This window comes from Rhea americana, unplaced genomic scaffold, assembly GCF_003343005.1.
Source record: "Rhea americana isolate MKP2758 unplaced genomic scaffold, rheAme1 scaffold_129, whole genome shotgun sequence".
Classification (NCBI taxonomy): Eukaryota; Metazoa; Chordata; class Aves; order Rheiformes; family Rheidae; genus Rhea; species Rhea americana.
In genome coordinates, this window is record NW_028185361.1 from 446,969 (window position 1) to 465,227 (window position 18,259).

Genomic DNA, 18,259 nt, shown 5'->3' on the forward strand with positions numbered 1-18,259 from the left:
AGACGTTAAATCACAGAGTCAAATTTTTCTTCTGAATGTATGAAGGGAACAAATGAAGTAAGAAAAATTGAATACATTTTTCTAAAGAAGCTGGGCAACACATACAGAATAAATTCTAAGGTCCTAGATGACAGAAAACAAAGTGCAGAGGCAATTCTGATTCTCCTTTCTGTTCAGAAGTTCATGTTACAAAAGATAAAATKCCTGAAATAATTAAGCAACATAGTGTTACAACTCCCAGTAGGAGGAAATAAATGAAAACTGATAATGAAAAATTTGCTGCAAAGCTTTAAAATTACTTTGTTTCAATTTAATGGTAAACAAGCTATCATTATAGGAAGTTCATATGGCAGTGATGAGAGTGAAGAAATTTGTCTTTCTACGTTAGCAGAATCCAAATTGCCACATCACACTGTTTCACAACTCTATGTGCAACCTGGCTTCTTTTGACAGAATAGTAAGTTTCTTCTTTTAACAGAAGTCAATGATTTTTGTTTGTTTTGGACATTATTGCTTTCAGGCCTTTGCTGTATTGATTGCTGAACTGTCTGGTAGCATGGCAGGTGCAAGGTCTTTCTATTTATTGGCTTTTTTGCTGTACTTTGATCATTGAGAAAATCCATTTCTTGGGAATTCTTTCCTAGTCCAGGAGGATGTGGTTAACTTCCTCTAAAAATGTTTCATGATCAGTATGGTTTTCATACTTTTATACTAAAATATAAATTAAAATTCTTTCCAACAAAAATTAATGCCTAGAATTCAGTCTGTAGCTGTGCCCATCGTTTAATCGGGCAGAAACTAGAAGCTTTATAAGATGAAATCTTCAGGCTGTCAGTATATATCCTTGTTTAATTAGAGGATAGAATAGAGAATAACTTCTGTGGGGAGAATGTTTGCTTTCTCCATGCTCACAGTAACTTCTGTGTTTTGGCAGCTTTGGGTTTTTTTTTTTTTTTTTTTTTTTTTTTTTTTTTTTTTTTTTTGATGTGCTTTCAGCAGAAATTTCTAGTCATTCCCTCTGGTCTAAAGTGGAGGATGAGCTTTTTTAATTTTAGCACACTTGTATAGTCATATTACTAACTTACTTCCATCAGAGGAATGCAAATCCTCAGCTCTTCTGCAGGACATACACAGTCTGGAGAGCAGTTTCTCCAGAGGCTGTGCATGAAGTCTGCCTCTATCCCGGCTTCAGTGTCCCAGGGCTTTGAGGAAGGGACCAGTCTGTCCCTGTGCCAGTTTGTACTTGGCTTCTCTGTGGCTGTGGCCAAAAGACTGCCAGACATTGGCAATGCTGCAGTAGATGTCCTTAGTACAGTCTGCTATAAACTGGATCGATTCTGCAGCCCTTGTTTCGCAGATGGCACCATTAATCCAGCAGACAGGAGCAGCTCTTGTTTATTACCAACCTGAGCGAGCTCTCAGCGAGAAATGAGGCACAGAAGGGTTTGCATCCTGTTATAGTTCCTGCTTTGCCATCCTTTAATGAGCTCAGTGAGTCGTTTATAGCGTTGTCCTTGCCTGCCTGTGGCTGAGTGAAAGCAGCGTTGGGCACGGAGGGCGGCTGAGCCCTGCACGCCTGCTCGCCCGTTGCGTAAAGCACCTGGGGTGCTGCTTGTGGGGGTGGGCAGATGGACGGACGGACGGACGGAACAGGCTGCAGCCCCTTTGCTGGGAGAAACTGCAGCCACGGCCCCACCATCATAATTTGCCATAGTATGAGAAAGCCATTTGAAATGTGTGTGTATTTTCTTTATAATGAATATTGCTGTTAAAGTTGACTCCTGTAGACAGCACATAAAGTTACTTAAATGCTTTTTTCTAAATATATTCCGGCAATTGATCCCGTTAGAGCAACTGATCTCTTCTGATCCCCCACCTGGTCGGACATTGTCTGAGAGAGCACCTAGGTCCTCCAGCCCCCAGCGTGTGTTTAGCTCTGTTGGGATCCATGACTGCGAATTACAGCAGAAGCTCCAGACTGCTTCTGTCTGGCTAGACACTGAGTCAGTCTTCAGTTTGAGCTGGAAAAGTCCTGGGAAGCAGCACAGTGGAGGAAGATCCTGGCAGTGCATCTGAAAAAAAGCCTTGGAAAACAAGGTCTGGGAGAAGGTGTGGCAGAGGAGCACCATCTAAGAACAAACCTAGATAAAACCTCAGTTTACTCAGTGGCCAATACCTTCCAGAGAAAGAGGCAGTGTTTAGTTAAATAGCGTGTGATAGTTGGCGGTTTAGTTACTCTTTTGTCTGCAAGGCAAATACATTCTGCCGGTAGACCCTCAAGGGCAGAAAACATAGGTATTGCAGAGAGTATCCTTTATTTTCACTGTATTTTGCTCTATACATAACAAATTCTGAGGATGACACCTTGTTCCAGCGTGCTGTGGAATGAATATCACATCTCTTACGGCTTGCTCCGCCAGATCCTGCTCTCGTTTCCCTTAGCTTTGTACTAGCTCCCAGTGGCATGAAATCAGCATTTGAGACAGTTCTTTCTGCTGTTTTGGTTTGTCAGAGGTTTGCCACAGCAAAATCCCTGTGCTTGTTTTTTATTTCATTTAAGACCTTGATTTAAACTGAGCTTCTTAAACTGACTTAACTGACCTTCTCTTATAGTTACAAAGTCCTCATGAATCAGAGTGAAAAGTTTTTGATAATTCAAATTTAACTAGAATTTTGAAAAAGTGAATTATATGAGAGATATGTGTGAATATATATATATATAAAAGATGAGATAATTCAGTTATGATAATGGAATATATTAACAAGAATTGGTCTATAACAGTCCWAGTATTTCCTTCCCCTTTGATAAGCATATCAGATAGAATTCTGATTATTGGAAAAAAAAAATATAAAAAGCAGTCTTCAGATTGCTTCCATGTGCATCCACAGCAAGAGTGGAGGAAAACTGTTTATAAAGCATTTTGAAAACATACATGCATAGAGATTTCTCAAATAAGACTAACAGTAAAACAAACATGAAGCAGAGAGACTATGGAAGTTTTAATTTCCTCCTTCTGGCTACACACTGTTTTACAAGGAGACATACCCTAACAATCAAAAACATTTTTTCTAGGAAATACATTTGTTCTCTCTGACTCCTTTGATTAGTGTTCATAACAAAAAAAAATGTTTAAAAACATTGTGTAATAAGACATGACATGAATTCATCAAATCATGATAGGCGCCTCACAAACTCACAAGTTTTTATAGACAGAGTCAAATATTTATAGCAATAAAAATTTTCAAAATAACCAAAAGCTAGTTTATGAATTACTTCCAGACATGTGAAGACTGCATATAGCATAATGGTTTATGGATAGTTATTTTATGATTTTCTCTGCATGATTAACTTTGTACAATGAAAAATTTCTCTTAACTAAGTAGGGTGTTCCTTTTTTGAACGACAAACTTTTGTAGATCYGGGATTATGTACATTACCTGAAAACACAGGGATTTGCTTTGAAACATTGAGATGTCCTTAAAGCCAAAGACATGCCATCCCAGAACCTGGCTACRGAAATCAGAGTTTGGTTATTAAATCATTGGCAAAATACTTTCATGTTTATACTGAAACTCAACARCATTCTTTTTTGTTTTACTAAGATTCACTCCCAGTACATTTCACTGTGAGGTCTGACATCGTTATGCAAGTCCAAGTCTTGTTCTCACAGCCTGCCCATCATGGTGGCTTCACCTAGCCCAAGAAATATATACTTTGTGTTATACAGCTACCCTGACAGCTTAATTTCTTGAGCTTCTTACACTGAAAACAGCCTGTGTGTGGAGTTACACAGTGTTGGAACTAGTGCAGCAGAACAGCCCTCACTTCCGTAATCACAGCTAATTGTGGTATGCTTTATGCCACCAGAGAACTGAAACAGTAGGAGTTTCCAACTCAGACAGAAGTGTGCATCAGCCCTGGGAGCAAAGGCTCGTAGTGGTGGCGGGCAAGGTTTCCATGGGTATCGTGTGATCTGGCTGCAGAAGAGACAGGGAGAGAACAAGTAAGTCTGAGACATGGCCAAAGAAGGACAGGTCATGAGAGAAAAAATGTAAGAGAAAAAGGTAGAGCAAGGCTGAGCATTTGGGGAGCAGCTGTTGACTAAAAGAAGGCTTACCGCAGGGAGTCRTGACTCGCGCTTGGGACTACCGCAGTGCTCAGAGAAACCAGACTTTGTAGTAGAACAGGGCTACACAAAAGATGAATGGGTTTACTATTCTTTATTTTCCTTTAAAAAAACCTTGGATATTGTGAGTTTGGCTTATGTCCAATAGTATTGCTCAGCAAATGTGTCTCGGAAATCTTGTGATTTGCAGCAAAGCACACCCGGCAGCTTGGAGGTAAAGAAATACTCTCATCCTCATTCCATAGATGGGAAACAGGGAGATAGCACACAGAGCTGAATCAGGGTGCCAGCTGCTTAGGCTACCACACTCAGCACTTCTCCATGAACCACTTCACGCTTGCTCTTAACCATGGTCGCTTACTACACATGGCCACAATTTAGTCCTGCCTAACTCCTGAGTATCTGCTGCCTTATTCTCATCTGTCAGAAAGGTAATTCTGCTTTGAGCAGTAGTGCTACATTAAACATTAGGAACGTCTATTGGGAGGACCAGGCTTTGCAAGTCACAGCAGCAAGCAACAGAGCCACCAGTTCTGCATCATGCATGGCCAGGGGTTGCCCACAGGGTTGGACTYGTAGCTGCAGAGGCAGACCACCAGTGTGAGACAGTGCGGGAGAGAAGGCTGGTGAAGGAAGGTGAGCATGAAGGCTGGCTTGCTCTCTGTCCTTTCCTGGGTCACAGGGGATGTAATTCTCCAGCTGAGGTGTCCAAATGCCAAGAACCAAATTGGAGAAGGTCTAATTAAAGTTCTTCATGTTTTGACTCCATATTGGGAAACAGTGTCACTCAGCTCTCTCTGTCTCAGTTTTGACTTCTGACTCCTAAGGAGTTTAAAGTGACCTGGCAGGTCCACTCAGTAAATCCTCCAGAACATGTGCCTGGTGGTCCCCAGTTCACAGAGGATTCCTGAACTCAGGATCGCACATCTTCTCTTTCATGTTAATGCAAAGCAGAATATTGTAGAAAAATAGTTAAAAGACAGGAGGGATTAGAGCAAGACAGAAGCTGATGTGCTATTTTTTCTTTGCTTATTGTGAAGAAACCACTAATTTGTTCTGCTTAATAGTTGCAGGTGAAGTTTGGAAATTCAGGCTTACTTCTCTGCCTGCAACTTCAGCAGGCTTGCAGGCAATACAGTGCTGATGTTTCATCTGCAAATTGTTCTGTAATATTTCTTTTCTATTTTTTAATCAATTTTTTTTCTCTTTATCATTTCTTAAATCCTGACGAGGTGCAAGACAAAATCTTAGTTGGCATTTGCATGTTGCAGGTGATCACAGACACCAAGTAAGCAGTGGTTAAAACAGCTGGAAATGGTTATCTGAAAGGAGGAATATGGAGATAGATGCTATTCAATGTCAGTTATAAGGATGGTGAGCCTGAAATGCTGTTGAGTCAGATATGCAAAATTAGATTATTTAGTTTCACCAATGCTTTATTTCACTTTGAACTTAATGTTTAGTTTCCTATTTTGAAACCAAGAAAGTGTAATATAATCCGATTAATTGGTGAATTAAAGAAAAACAGCTTATTCTCCTCTATGTTTCTTTTGCAATGTTGAAGAACCAGTCTAACATCCGGACCTAAAAAGTATAACAATGTTTTGTAGGCTTTGATTGCATTGGTTTTCATACTGTCTTGTAAGACCATAATCTCAGAGCTGTCAGGGACATAAATAGTCCCAAAGTAAAATGTCTCTGATGTTTGTTAAGTAATAAAACATTGCAAGAAGTGCAGTTTTATCTTTCACTTACAGMTGTTGAAGGTGCTAATCTCAGAGACGTGACGTTTTGTTTTTGCAGTCAGTATTTCAGCTATGSTGGGCAGAAGATGCAAATCCCAAAGAGAAGAAAATAGAACACGCTTAATTGCTAAAGAGAAAGCAGACTTAGCAAGCAACCTGTCTCCAAGCCAAATAGCCCTCTTCATCAGCATGAGTTTTTTCACAAACAGGGTCTCTATTCCTAGTTTACGGATGGAAAAATGGACGAACAGAAGCAAAACCTTCAGGCTCCTGTAAAACTGAGGATTAGAACCCCACAGACRGGGATGTGCAAGGAGTTTATTTTTCAAAGAAACACCATTATTGGAAACATTTATACCTTAAACAGTGTGCTAACTGCTTCAGTGATGCTTTCCTTTCTCCCTGCTCCCTCTTTTTTCTAAATGTGCGAGGCAGAACACTTCAAATGTTATTACTGTATCATGGAAAAAGTAGTCCCACAGGATAGGTACAACAAGCCAAAGTTTTCACTTTGTCTTATTTGAAGTGCCCAGCCTTTTAYTTTTTATTGCATGTCCCCGTGTTCCGTGATTACAGGAAACACTAGCCGTTCGCAGTGAGTGTTATTTTGTATGCCCCTCTCACATTACATTTACATTTTCGTCCTCCCAGAATCACTCTTCCACCACAGTTGTAGCTCCCTATCTTATTCAGGATCTCCAGGGTGTTAGAAGAGGAAAAGTGGTGAAATGCAGCACTTTCGCCCTTGTGGTGAATTGTCTGCAACATACTGGCCACTTGCAGCAAGGGGATTTATTCAGCCATCACAAATCATCAGAGCATCAGCAAGTGCTAAGATTTGTCAAACACTTTCATCTATGGGAATTATTGTGACTATTTTTAAGGCAAACRCTAAAGCTGCCATAATCTGTAGAGGATCATTTGTATATTTAGGCATGCAAGAGTCCTAGGGAATGCTTTTTCGTGGGCTTCTTGGTCAGCCCTTTAGATTTGACTGAGCTGAAAGAAGTGAGGAACTGGCATTTCCTATCTGTAGTTTTATGGTGTAGTTTGAGTTTAACTGGAAACCAGCCTGTACCCCAAATTTGCAGTTGTTTCATGGATGATTTTAATTTGGGCATTTCCTAAATTTGAGGTGCTTAATTATGGAATATTTAATAATGCTTTCCCATGTAATGTTATTGATGAAGTAGCAGCATATTAAACATTTTAAATTCAAGTATTTAAAGCTACCATATAAATCCATAAAGATGTACTTTAACTCTCACTTGTGAGCAAATGATTTGTATGCATGAGTATCTACTGACCACAAGTACCTAACTTCTTTTTTGAAAAATTCTTTCCTCTCCSCCGAGACAGTTACACAGACATACCGAACTAGTGTGTCAATCTATATAATTTAAAAAATAGGAGAGAGGTGACTTCATTGTGTTAGCTTGAAATGAAGGTAAGAGGACAACTTAAATTGCGTGATTACTTCTGACATTAAGGTGATTAAAAACTCATCAAGTCTATAAGCTTGAGCTGTTGCCTCGCTGTCCTAAGCCAAAGATACTTGATTTTAAGTAAGTTCAGAGAAGGTAAGAGATGTGGGCCAGACTCTGACTTTCCTACGTATATTGATAACTAAATAATATAGGATTGATTTTACTGGCTGATGGAAGAGTAAGATACTATTTCCTATAATAGTATGCATAAAAATTTGGACTTAAATCAATTGACTTAAAATTAGCATGTGATTTAACATCTAGTTCTCTAAACCATCCATTTGTCACTGCTCACATAAGCTGAGATGCATTTTTTCAAGAGATTTAAGAGGATTCACTATGTGTATGCACATTGGGTAATTGCATGAACAGACTGGCATAAAAGAAACAGCTGATCTGAATGAACAAACCTTTCTGTTTTGCCCAGAGCTAAATGCACAGCTAATTTTCACACTAAATGCATGTAAAAAGGCAGTTGCAAGTGCAGCCAGGTATCACAATTTGATAAAGCAGCTCAATGTCAGTGAAAGTTCAAGCTTAATTTAATAAATACTTTATTTTGTTGAGTAAAGTGAGCTTTACTACCTCAGTTTAGTTCTAGCTGTGAATGTGTTCTTGTGGATCATATTAATTTTCTCCAATGATACAAAAGTCAGTCTTATTTTGCTTTTAGAATAGAGAAAGGCAAAAGGAARAAAGAAGGCCGGAATAGGGAAGGGAGTATTTCTGTTGTTTTGGAGGTATTTCTTACAATGTGTCAGTAAAACCTTTTCCCCTGTTTAGAAACGTCCCTCTGYTTTCAGTAAGATCCAAGGCTCTGTCTTGATCTTAAGTAACAGGTCACAGTTAGCAAAAGATCTACTAAGCAGGTAATRTGCAAGTTGAAATCCCCGCGATCAGTTTACCACAGCTTAAACGTGCTAGTATTCCCCYCTTGCCACTCACAGCCTTTCTATATAAAGTAGTTAGGGAGCAAGCTAAAGAGGAACTTCACCCTCCGTGCATAAGATGCACTGGGCCCGTTGCAGCACGTGACAGAGCTTCCACAGACTTTGGTGGTGAGGGTGAACTTTTATTTTCAGACATATGTGGAGGAAACTGAGCTTGAGTGCATCGAGGCCACAAGGACACAAGGATACTAAACCACGCTAAGCCTATGCTCCCGAGATGTCACGATTATTGTTGCTTGTGCTGGCAGTGTTGAAGATATATCATGTGGCTTTGTGTCAGGGCCACCACGGTACTTTTTGCTACAGTGTGGATATATCCTTAAGCTCCTATCAGCAGCCAAAATACAGCTGCTGGAGGATCAAGTTGAAAATTGTTACGGTAACTCACAGTACTTCTAGGTTTGGTCTGTGGCTCAGAATTCGTGCGAAGGAGCCAAAGGAGTTCTGATCCGGTCAAGCACAAAGATGAACGTATTAAGAGAACCAAGCAAAAGAGTAACTCACTTCTTTTTTTATCTTTCCTTTCTGAAATGTGTCCAGATGAGTTTGTTGCTTTGGATTCTAGTTAGTCATTAAGCTAACTTAGCACGTAGTTTCAAAGAAATTTGTAACSGTTCTATTCCAAGTACATTACTAGTATACCCTGGGAGACTACATTTTAAAAATGATCCGGCTCCTGTTAAGTCAATTAGATTGACTTCAGTGGCTGCCTTTGAAATGCATCTCATTTTTTTGCAATTTGTCCTCACAAAGAAAATCTCCTTAAACCTAAGTATCTTGGAAAGGTTATGGAGGACAGTGCTCCAAGAAAAATACTGCCCATACTTTAATTCAAGACTGATGGGCAATGACTCACTGAAAGGTATAAAATTTCAGAGTTCTGATCCTGCTTTTGAAAACAAGCATAGGAGAGATTCACGGAAGCCCTTCTCTGAAAAATATGTTTGAGACAACTTAGCAAAAGCAGCTCTGGACTCATGGTCTGCAATTTTAAATTAGAGATACCGTATTGCACTCAGAACCATACTCTGCGAATCCCTGAGCATCATGAACTTTCATTATTCCCATAAAGGTTTATTCAAAAACAATTAGCTTTTGGGTTGTGTTGTTGGGAAAGATGTAGCAGGCAGGAAACAGAAGTCAACCTACACTTCAGAAAGGATGCTGAAGTCTAGCTGTCGTATTGCATGCTGTTGTTTGACCCTCTTTTCTGGTGCTGATGGAACTGAAGTCAAATGCCTACTTCCTTATGTTAGGGGAAAGGGGTGGGCAATAGAGTCTGGTGACTGCTACAGGCTACAGAACACTTACTTCTAAAACTGAAACATAAGCTAGAGCCAGAACTACTAGAGCTGCAGCTAGTCAGTGATCTGATTCTGGTTTGGGGATATAGTATGATGCAATCTAATGCGTAACTGGTGTTACGAGTCATCCTTTATTAACATTTATTAATATTTTATATCACAAATTAAGAGCTTTTGATATATTCTGATCCTCGTTTAACTGCCATGAAATTCACTGTAGATTTCTTTGTTTTAAAGGAAGGCAGGAGGAGATCCACTACATAGTTAGAGAGGCTTGATCTCTTGCATGAATTACTTTGGGAGCCTGTTTTCCGAAAATATGAACTCCCAAACCATTGTTAGGCTGTAAACACTTTCTAAGACTGGTCAGAATCTATCAAAACCTTGGTAATATGTGTGGTCACTTAGCTCTTGGGACATTTTTTCCTGCGATTTCAACACTCTTTGGAACTTTAACCCTGAAGAATTTTAGCAAAAAGAAGGCTCCTGTTCATGGACTACAGGCACTTTCTATTTCATAGATTTTCAGTCATCATGTTATTGATAGATAAGTAATATTTGTTAAAAGAAAAGGAAAAAAATCTTTCTCTTTACAAGACTGTAAAGAGCTGCCTGGACACTGGTGTTTATACTGGATACTGTTTGGTTGTAATTACTTACACAATACGGTGAGAAGGACGTTATTTGTACCTCTGTATAAATATTTCCTGTTATTTATTTAATTTGAACCATTTTCTTTCATATCAGCATTGTGTGAGAAGATATAGCAGAGAAGTCATTTGAACAATTCAGATCAATTACACTCACCAGTGATCAAATGAAGTATCTTTACAGACATCTATCAGACATTACTGAGCATTGTTATATAATGAAGCTCTTTATGGCACTTTTACAGGCAGGTATTTAGCTTTCCAGAAGTCAGAAGATAGAAGCACTGGAAAGGAAGATGTCAGGTTTAATCAGTAATGGATTTATGCCAATGAGAAATAAGAGATGAGGGAAAAGTATACCAAAGATCATTTCCTCATAGCAAGTAGACTTGGTTTGGATTATTCCTGAAATAAAATGTTTTAAGGCTTTTAGCACAAAAAGAACAAACTTTAAGTAGCGATCACTGATATAGATAGGAGGATGAATGAACTGTAAGTATTGTCAGGCCATACATAAGAGCCAACACATGCTCAGTGACTTCTCTAAAAATCTAGTAAACTGTTTAATGATTAATCACTTTTTAATTCCAACAGAAGCAGAATGAGAGGTAGTGTCGGAGATACTTTTGAATAAGTGTACTGGAATACATTACATTCATTTTGCATTTTGACTACAACAACCTGATGTTTTTAGAGAAGTTATAATATGAAATTGAAAAAGATTTGAAATTGAAATTGAAAAAGATTACTACTCCCTTGCAGAAAATATGTAATGCAGAGATTRTAATTAATTTCCATTTCTTTCTTATCATGAGGGAACTAATATTCAATGATTGCCGTGATTTAAGAGCCAACTTACTTTTATAGAAACTGTTGTCTAATAAAAAAACAAATCACTCATCAATAAATGCAAAAATACAGTGTAAAGAAATATAGCCATTTTAACTTTGCCCTGGTTTTTAAATATGGTATTAAATTTAAGATTTTTGTAAAATGTCTGACTAATAAATGTTTCTACAAGGGAAATACAATACTTTGCAGTGTGGTATGTAGTATCCAAAACTCTTAGCACTGAATATCTACATGCAGAACTCCCTATGAACTGTAGGAACGATAGGACAATAGCTTAATTTGCTATTGTATTAAGAACACAATATCATCAAATATGGGATGTAAACAGCAGCAGTGCCAGTGAATTTTCAACTGCCAAATTAAAGATACTATTTTAGGGCATTATTATTGTTATTCCATGTGATAATCCAGACATGATTTGTAATTAGTGTCCCCAAAATAGGGCATCATTGTTTGCAGTCTTGTTTTTAAAACTGCAGAGACATTTTTGCCTTAAAATTTTATTTGTATTCCAGTCTTGAACATTTCTGCGAGGATGTAACTTGACCAGCAAGTTAAKCTCGGGAACAACTGCATTATTGATCATGTCTGGAAAAAACAATTTAAAAAGTGTTTCTCAACATTCTCATATCGTATATCCCATTCCATACTGTTAAGAAGAATTAAATAACTTATATGTATTCTTAACTTCTTATTTATTTTCTTAATGTACATGCACAATATTTTATTATTCTTTCTTTTTATATCAACTATTGTATTATAGAGATTTAATAATATGGTATAAATAATTGTTTAGTTATTTCTATACATTCACCAAACCTCCATCAGTTGCATTTCAAGTAAAGGACAGTGTTACCTTTAACTTGAATGTTTTTTAGGTATGCCTCCATATTAAGTCTACAATGTGCTCGGTATTTTTGAGGGTTGCAGAACACTCTCAATTCCTCTTGTCCATAAAGTGCTGCTCCTTAACCATTTGTTTTCTGAATAAATGACTCAGATTTATCTGTAATACATTCCTGTTTATGCTCATACCTTTTTTCAATATTTAAATTTAGAAACAAATTTCATATTTCCATAAATTCCAACTCCCTAATAATAATTTCTGTATTTCATATTAAAAACCCAGTTTTTGCAACTCTTTCATTTATCAGAAGCTTTACATACGTAACTATACACTGAACTTTAGGACTCTGTTGTCAAATCAAAATAGCTTCTGTAAAAACAAAAATAACTTGTACTGTCCCTTTTTCCTTCTTGTAAATTAGAGTGCAAAATAAATTTGCCCTCACATGAGGATTCCTGAAAGTATGCAAAAATAAAAGTTGCATGTGCAAGTCTGTGTATGGATTTGTATCTGAAAGAGTATGAGTATGTATTGTTATATATAAATTACAGAAATGCAAAGAAGGAAGATACCTTCACTTTTTTTAATTACATTTTAAAACACATAGTTTCTATTTTCTTTTCCTTTCTTTCTTTCTTTCTTTCTTTCATTCTTTCCTTCTTTCTTTTCCAACAAAAGCTTTGGTGTGCAGGAAATTGTTCATACACCAGCTAGTATCGAACAGATGACAAGCAAGTAAGGAAGAATGTGATACAGCTAGAGTTTGCACTGTGTCATGTTTTAATTAGTACTTGTTTACTGCTGTTCCTGATTTCATGTGTTCTGATATTAACTTTCTTGGAGCTAAATAGAATGACTAGAAAAATAACATGACTTTGTTACAAAACTTTCAAAATGCTATGGAAACGTAATTCGTTGGTGACAGAAGTTCTGGGTGCCTGTTAAACACAATTGTTAATTTTGTTAAAGATAAAGCAAAATACAGGACTACAAATCAGATGTAAAAATTTGGCACTGGCTTGGTTTCAGAGAAAGCCAGCCTCATCCTCAGAAATGTATCCTGGGGATGTCTCTGCTCCRCTGCTGTTGTCCTGGGGAGGCAAGGTTCACCTCTGGGCTACGTCGCTTACTTTGAAGTGTCTTTAAAATTGCGTTTAAAATTCATCCACACTCTTATACTCCTACAAGACAATAACACATACAGTGCAGCCTGTCCTTAACTATTCCTACTAGTTGAGGCTAAATGACCTTTTGTTGGGAGAGGCTAGAGGTTGAGATGACTTTCTTTCATTTCAATGTGTAGTCCCTTCCTACAAAATAACAGGGTAATATTATTCTTTCTTAGGCTTTTATTAAGCAGTTGATCAATCTTCATTTACTCCTTCAAGCATCAGTCTGACAAATAGTTTGATCTGCTGGGAGTTTCTGCTGCTGCGTGTTTGCAAGAAGCGAGTGTCATGACATGTAGCCTGGCTGTGGTATGCTAGGCCTTCAAATTATGATATTTCCTGCCCTAGAAATAGACACAAATAAAAGACTCCTGCAACATTTTGATGTGAATTCACAGTGATTAGTTTAATCTCTATGAGACTTTAAGTCAAGTGGTTCAAAAACCTATCACAACGTTCTTAAAATCGATGCACAGGTATATGGTGTTTTACTGCCTTGCCATTCTTTGCATGCTCCATCTGACACTTCTTTCTGTTCTTTTTCCCATTCATGCAGTCACCTAATGCTGGAGACAAGGATGACCAAACACTGACGGTAGGCAGCAATTAGTATACATCTGAGCATTTATTTCTGAAAAGGATGGGTGAGACAAATCTTTCTTTGGTCAGCCACATGTCAGCCCTTTTCTGAGTTATTAGACTTTCCTTTTCCTCTCTTACGCTGCTATAGAATTATAAAGGAATGTAAAGGAATCATTAGTCCACAATTTGTGCACTGCCATCAACAAAGCAGTTTTACTCTGCAGGATATATTCAATACATTGTTGTATTAGACAATGATATAGGGAAAAGAATATCACCTACATATTTAAAACTCCTTAAAACATGTAAAAGCTGCTTGTATGTTAGCTCCATTACTGCAGGTGGCTGCACTGCCTTACCACTCCAGCACTGTTTTTGCAATCAGTATTTAATGTATGGAACCAAAAAGTGAGGCATATGTTATACTCTGACTGAGCTTAAGGGTTTTGCCATTAAAAATAGGATCTTATAGTCTGTAAGTGACCAAAATCTTCCATTATCCTGATGATCTGAAAGTTCGCAATACACAGAGGCACTTAAACTTAGAATTTACTCCAGGAATTCTATCACAAGTTTCTACAAAGAAACAAATTATGAATTTGTCGTGACACAAGTATAAGTTTTTTGATTTCTTTACATTTTGAGAGCTTTCATGGAGCTAGATATTTCTTTTCCTGCTCTTTTCCTGAGTCCTAGTATACTGAGTAATGGTTAATCTGATGAACCATCCTCTGCAGAGAAATTGGAGATATACCTGACAATGCTTAATGTGCGGTATAGATTAATAGGCTCTGCTATAGGTGATGACTGAAAATGTTTCACTGTGTGGTGAGATTAATCCAGAGTGTTTCAGACCTGTTTCCACAAAAAAAAAAAAAAATCTTTCCCTTCTTTTTCTACTTAGACAAAGCCACGTCTCCAGCGGGGAGGAAGCTCTGCATCTCTCCACAACAGCTTAATGAGGAACAGCATCTTTCAACTCATGATTCACACACTTGACCCACTTGCTGAAGGTATTTCTGTTTTATCTAATTTTATTTTCTCTTGGAAAAGCAAACAAATACTTTTCTTTTTCCTTCTCCCCATGAAAATATCCTTTACATTTGTATTTACTTTCACCAGTCTTTTCTAGATGTGTTTGAATTTGCYGAAAGAGTTTTACACTGTCGTGACATGGTATATATGTTCCCACTGAGACTTGTAAATTAAGAAATGTTTCATTGYGTTACTAAGTAAAACTGATCACCTGGTTGATATGTGTATTAATTGTTATTTCTTTCTACTTCTGACTTCAGTGTGAATGCAAAAATTATAAAAATTGTATCCTCTTGTACTTTTGTAATTTCACAGGGTTTTTGTTTTGTTCCCTAATTTTGATTTTAGTACGTCAGAAAAAAAAGCCAAACCAGTATTTTGTCATATGGGATATAAAGAAGGATGAAACTCTGCTGGTTTGACTTTGGGTAGATAAACACTGAGCTTAGAGACAATGCAGCCAACATTGCTTTGTGTGATATGCACACTAACAGCTTGTTCRCTATATCCAAGCATAGTATAGTTTGTATTCTCTGTGCTCAGAGACATAATTTAGAAGAAAGACATAATTTCTTTGGTCTAATGTGGGGTAATTTGAGTATTAGCTTCTGACTGACTTCCAAAAATTCCTGCTCAAGTCTGTGTTTGGTGAGTGTGTCTTTTCTTGCTGCAGCAGTAATTATGTTTGGAAATTGCATTTGAGAAATAAATACGATCGACTAAAGTGACCTTAAACACTACTAACAGGAAGAACTTCCAGCCTTTAGCTGTTATAAAAGTATATGTATTACCTTTCTGCATTTAAGTTGCTGTATGTTTCTCACTGCAACCTTGCATGTGACTTTTTAAATTGCTCTGTCTCTCTTGGACAAAGCGCGTCTACTTTACCGTTTCCATCTCAAAAGGCTGAAGCTTACACCCCTTGTATCAACATAAGGACAACTTAGCAGCTGATTGGGGTCTTCTATACCTTACTGTTGTGACAAGAAAACTGAATTCTGGCTAGCAGACTTCCTACCCCAGCTTGTAAATTATAGTTTTTCATGGMAATCCCTTGCACTCCTCTCTTCCTTTAAAGAAAAGCTTCTGGGCCACAGATGCATCTGTGATGTCCCGAATTGCACTAAGTGCTAGTGCAAAGAAAAATTTCAACATGAAGAAGGTTTCATCAATTCTTTTTTTAAAGATATGAGAACAGAGGCAGATTAGGTAGAACCCATTATTGGGGAGAAAACCTAAATGATAGATGAAAGACCAAAAGGAAGCTAGAAAATTTGACTAGAGTTCAGTTTAGACTTTAAAATTTTTCAGAAATAAGATCAGCTGTCAAGTATTAYGTATTTCTCTGTTGCTCAAGCTTCCTTCATTTGTTTCTCACACATAGCTTGTTCAGCGTCCAGACCTTTTCCAGTTTCTTTTCCCCATAGCAAGCCTGCACCATAGAGAGTGATGCAGAGGATCCCACCTTTGTGAGCCCAAGAGGAAAAGAAAGATTTTGAAATCTAGAGCCTGACTTAGGAGACGCAGCAGCCAAGCACTYTTGAAAATTTGATATTATAGTAAGATAACACTACTCGTCATTATGTCAGAAAAAACTAGCCTTCAGCATGGTTYGACAGAGATGGCTGCAATGGATAAATTTTATGTAAAGATTTATGTAAAAATACCAAAAGATATTTTTAGGGTCTCCTTGCTCAGAATACTTTTCTTTCTTTCTTTTTTATCCAAACTTTTATACTTGTCTTCACATTAATGTGTTTCAAAATTAGAAYTCCAAGGTCTAGTGGCCTTTAACTGAGTTCAGGGCAGTGGCCCCTTTTATGTTTCATTAAAACTAGCACAGTGAGTTAAAATTTACAATGCRAAAACCAGTCTAACCTTCTCTATAATAACATTTACTGTAAATACTGTAATTTAATGTGCAGCTTTCATGTAGAAATGGGTAAGGAAGCAACAAAAATACCTATATGTTTGTGTGCAGACCTCTACATTGATACTAATATCAAAAAAGATAGTATTTCAAATTTCCACTGACTTCACAAAATTCAAAATTTTAATTTGTAAAAGCATAGAAGTGCCAATATAGGAATGTAATTTGACAAATGTTTTCACTTGTGCAACTTGAGCGCTTTTTTTTTTTTTCACAACTGTGTCCAATTGCATTAACCATTTTGTTGGAGAGACACATGAAAAACATGGCGTTAAGGTCATTAAAGCCTTCTGAGGCAGCGCGTTATTCAGAGGCAGCTTTGGCTTTCAAGATACTTTTCGTTGCAGGTGGTTTAGAGAGCACATATCGCTGAACACTTTCTTGAGATTCAGAGGTTTTAAGTGACAAAATTCTTTATCTCTATTTGAATAATTTTGCGAACCTTCATAAAAGCAAAGGTCTTTAATTATTGATAAAAATACTCTATCTGCAGTGGGTAAAAATAGTCAGCAAATTTGGAGGTCACTATGTTAATACACATACTTTATATTACAAAAGCATCCAAATACTTCAAATTTGAATTTAAGTCAAAAATATATATAGTAACAGTTATAAGAACCTACTACATACASTGATGATTATGTATTTGGATCTTTATGAATTTAATGTGCCAAACACTCACAATATTCTTGTGCTTTAATCTTCCTGTATATAATGAACATTAAACTGTCAGCTGATGTTGACTTTTAACAGATATTTACCATGCTAAGTAATTTTTTAAGCCAATAGCATTTCATTGCTAAGAATTAAAAGAAAAATGGACAGTATTTGACAGAAGTTCCTGAAATCTACAGTCCTTTGTTCTATAAGAGAACAATCATCATTGTTCTATAGGAGAACATAATTCTTGTGGAAATTGAATTGTAAAGGGTCACCTGTAATAATAGGCAAATGTGCAGCTCCATTTCGCATGCCCTTTTACATCACCAGACACCAATATAATGAAGAAATAAACAAATGATTCATGTTTGCTTTGAGTTTTGTATAAACCAAAGGAACTAGACCTGTTACGCTTGTGTAATGAAAGATCATGGACCTAGTACACACACTGTGAGGTAAAAGGATTTCTTGTGATTCATTTRAAGTGGGTATGGATTGAATTCAAATGAAGAGCAAGCAGAGATGCTGAGATTTTTTCTGTCCCATTTCAGCCAGCCAGGATCCCCTTGATATTTCTGTCACATGATGCCTTAAATCATTAGGTCAAAAAGTTAGGTCATTGCTTGTATTTGTCAGATGTGCAGCAATGGACGAATATATGAAAACACTGTGGAGTACCATTGTGAAAGGAGAAAGTGTGAGAGGTCTAAATCAAGATTTACACATACGCATCCCCTGCACTAGGCATTTTCTTTCTGCACTTCTTCCWGTCCTCTGCTATTTCTTATTACTCCATTCTCCTTCCTACACGTTTTTCATCTTGTATTTTGTTACTATTTGCCTTGCMCTTTTTTTGTCATCCCCCTGTGTCACTTATCACCTGCTCTCAATCATTTCCCCGCAGTGGCTTCCTAAGCGCTT

General features: G+C 37.3%; 1 protein-coding gene across 3 annotated transcripts in view; it reads left to right on the forward strand.

Annotated features, from left to right (window-relative positions):
• The window catches only part of SLC24A2 (solute carrier family 24 member 2), a 102,144-nt gene that overhangs the window by 40,501 nt on the left and 43,384 nt on the right, over positions 1 to 18,259 (forward strand). For all 3 annotated transcript variants that reach the window (XM_085326203.1, XM_085326204.1, XM_085326206.1), the window contains exons 2-3: positions 13,688 to 13,726; positions 14,618 to 14,726. In XM_085326203.1, coding sequence (XP_085182329.1) covers positions 13,688 to 13,726; positions 14,618 to 14,726 — 148 coding nt within the window. The remainder of the gene's footprint in view (positions 1 to 13,687; positions 13,727 to 14,617; positions 14,727 to 18,259) is intronic.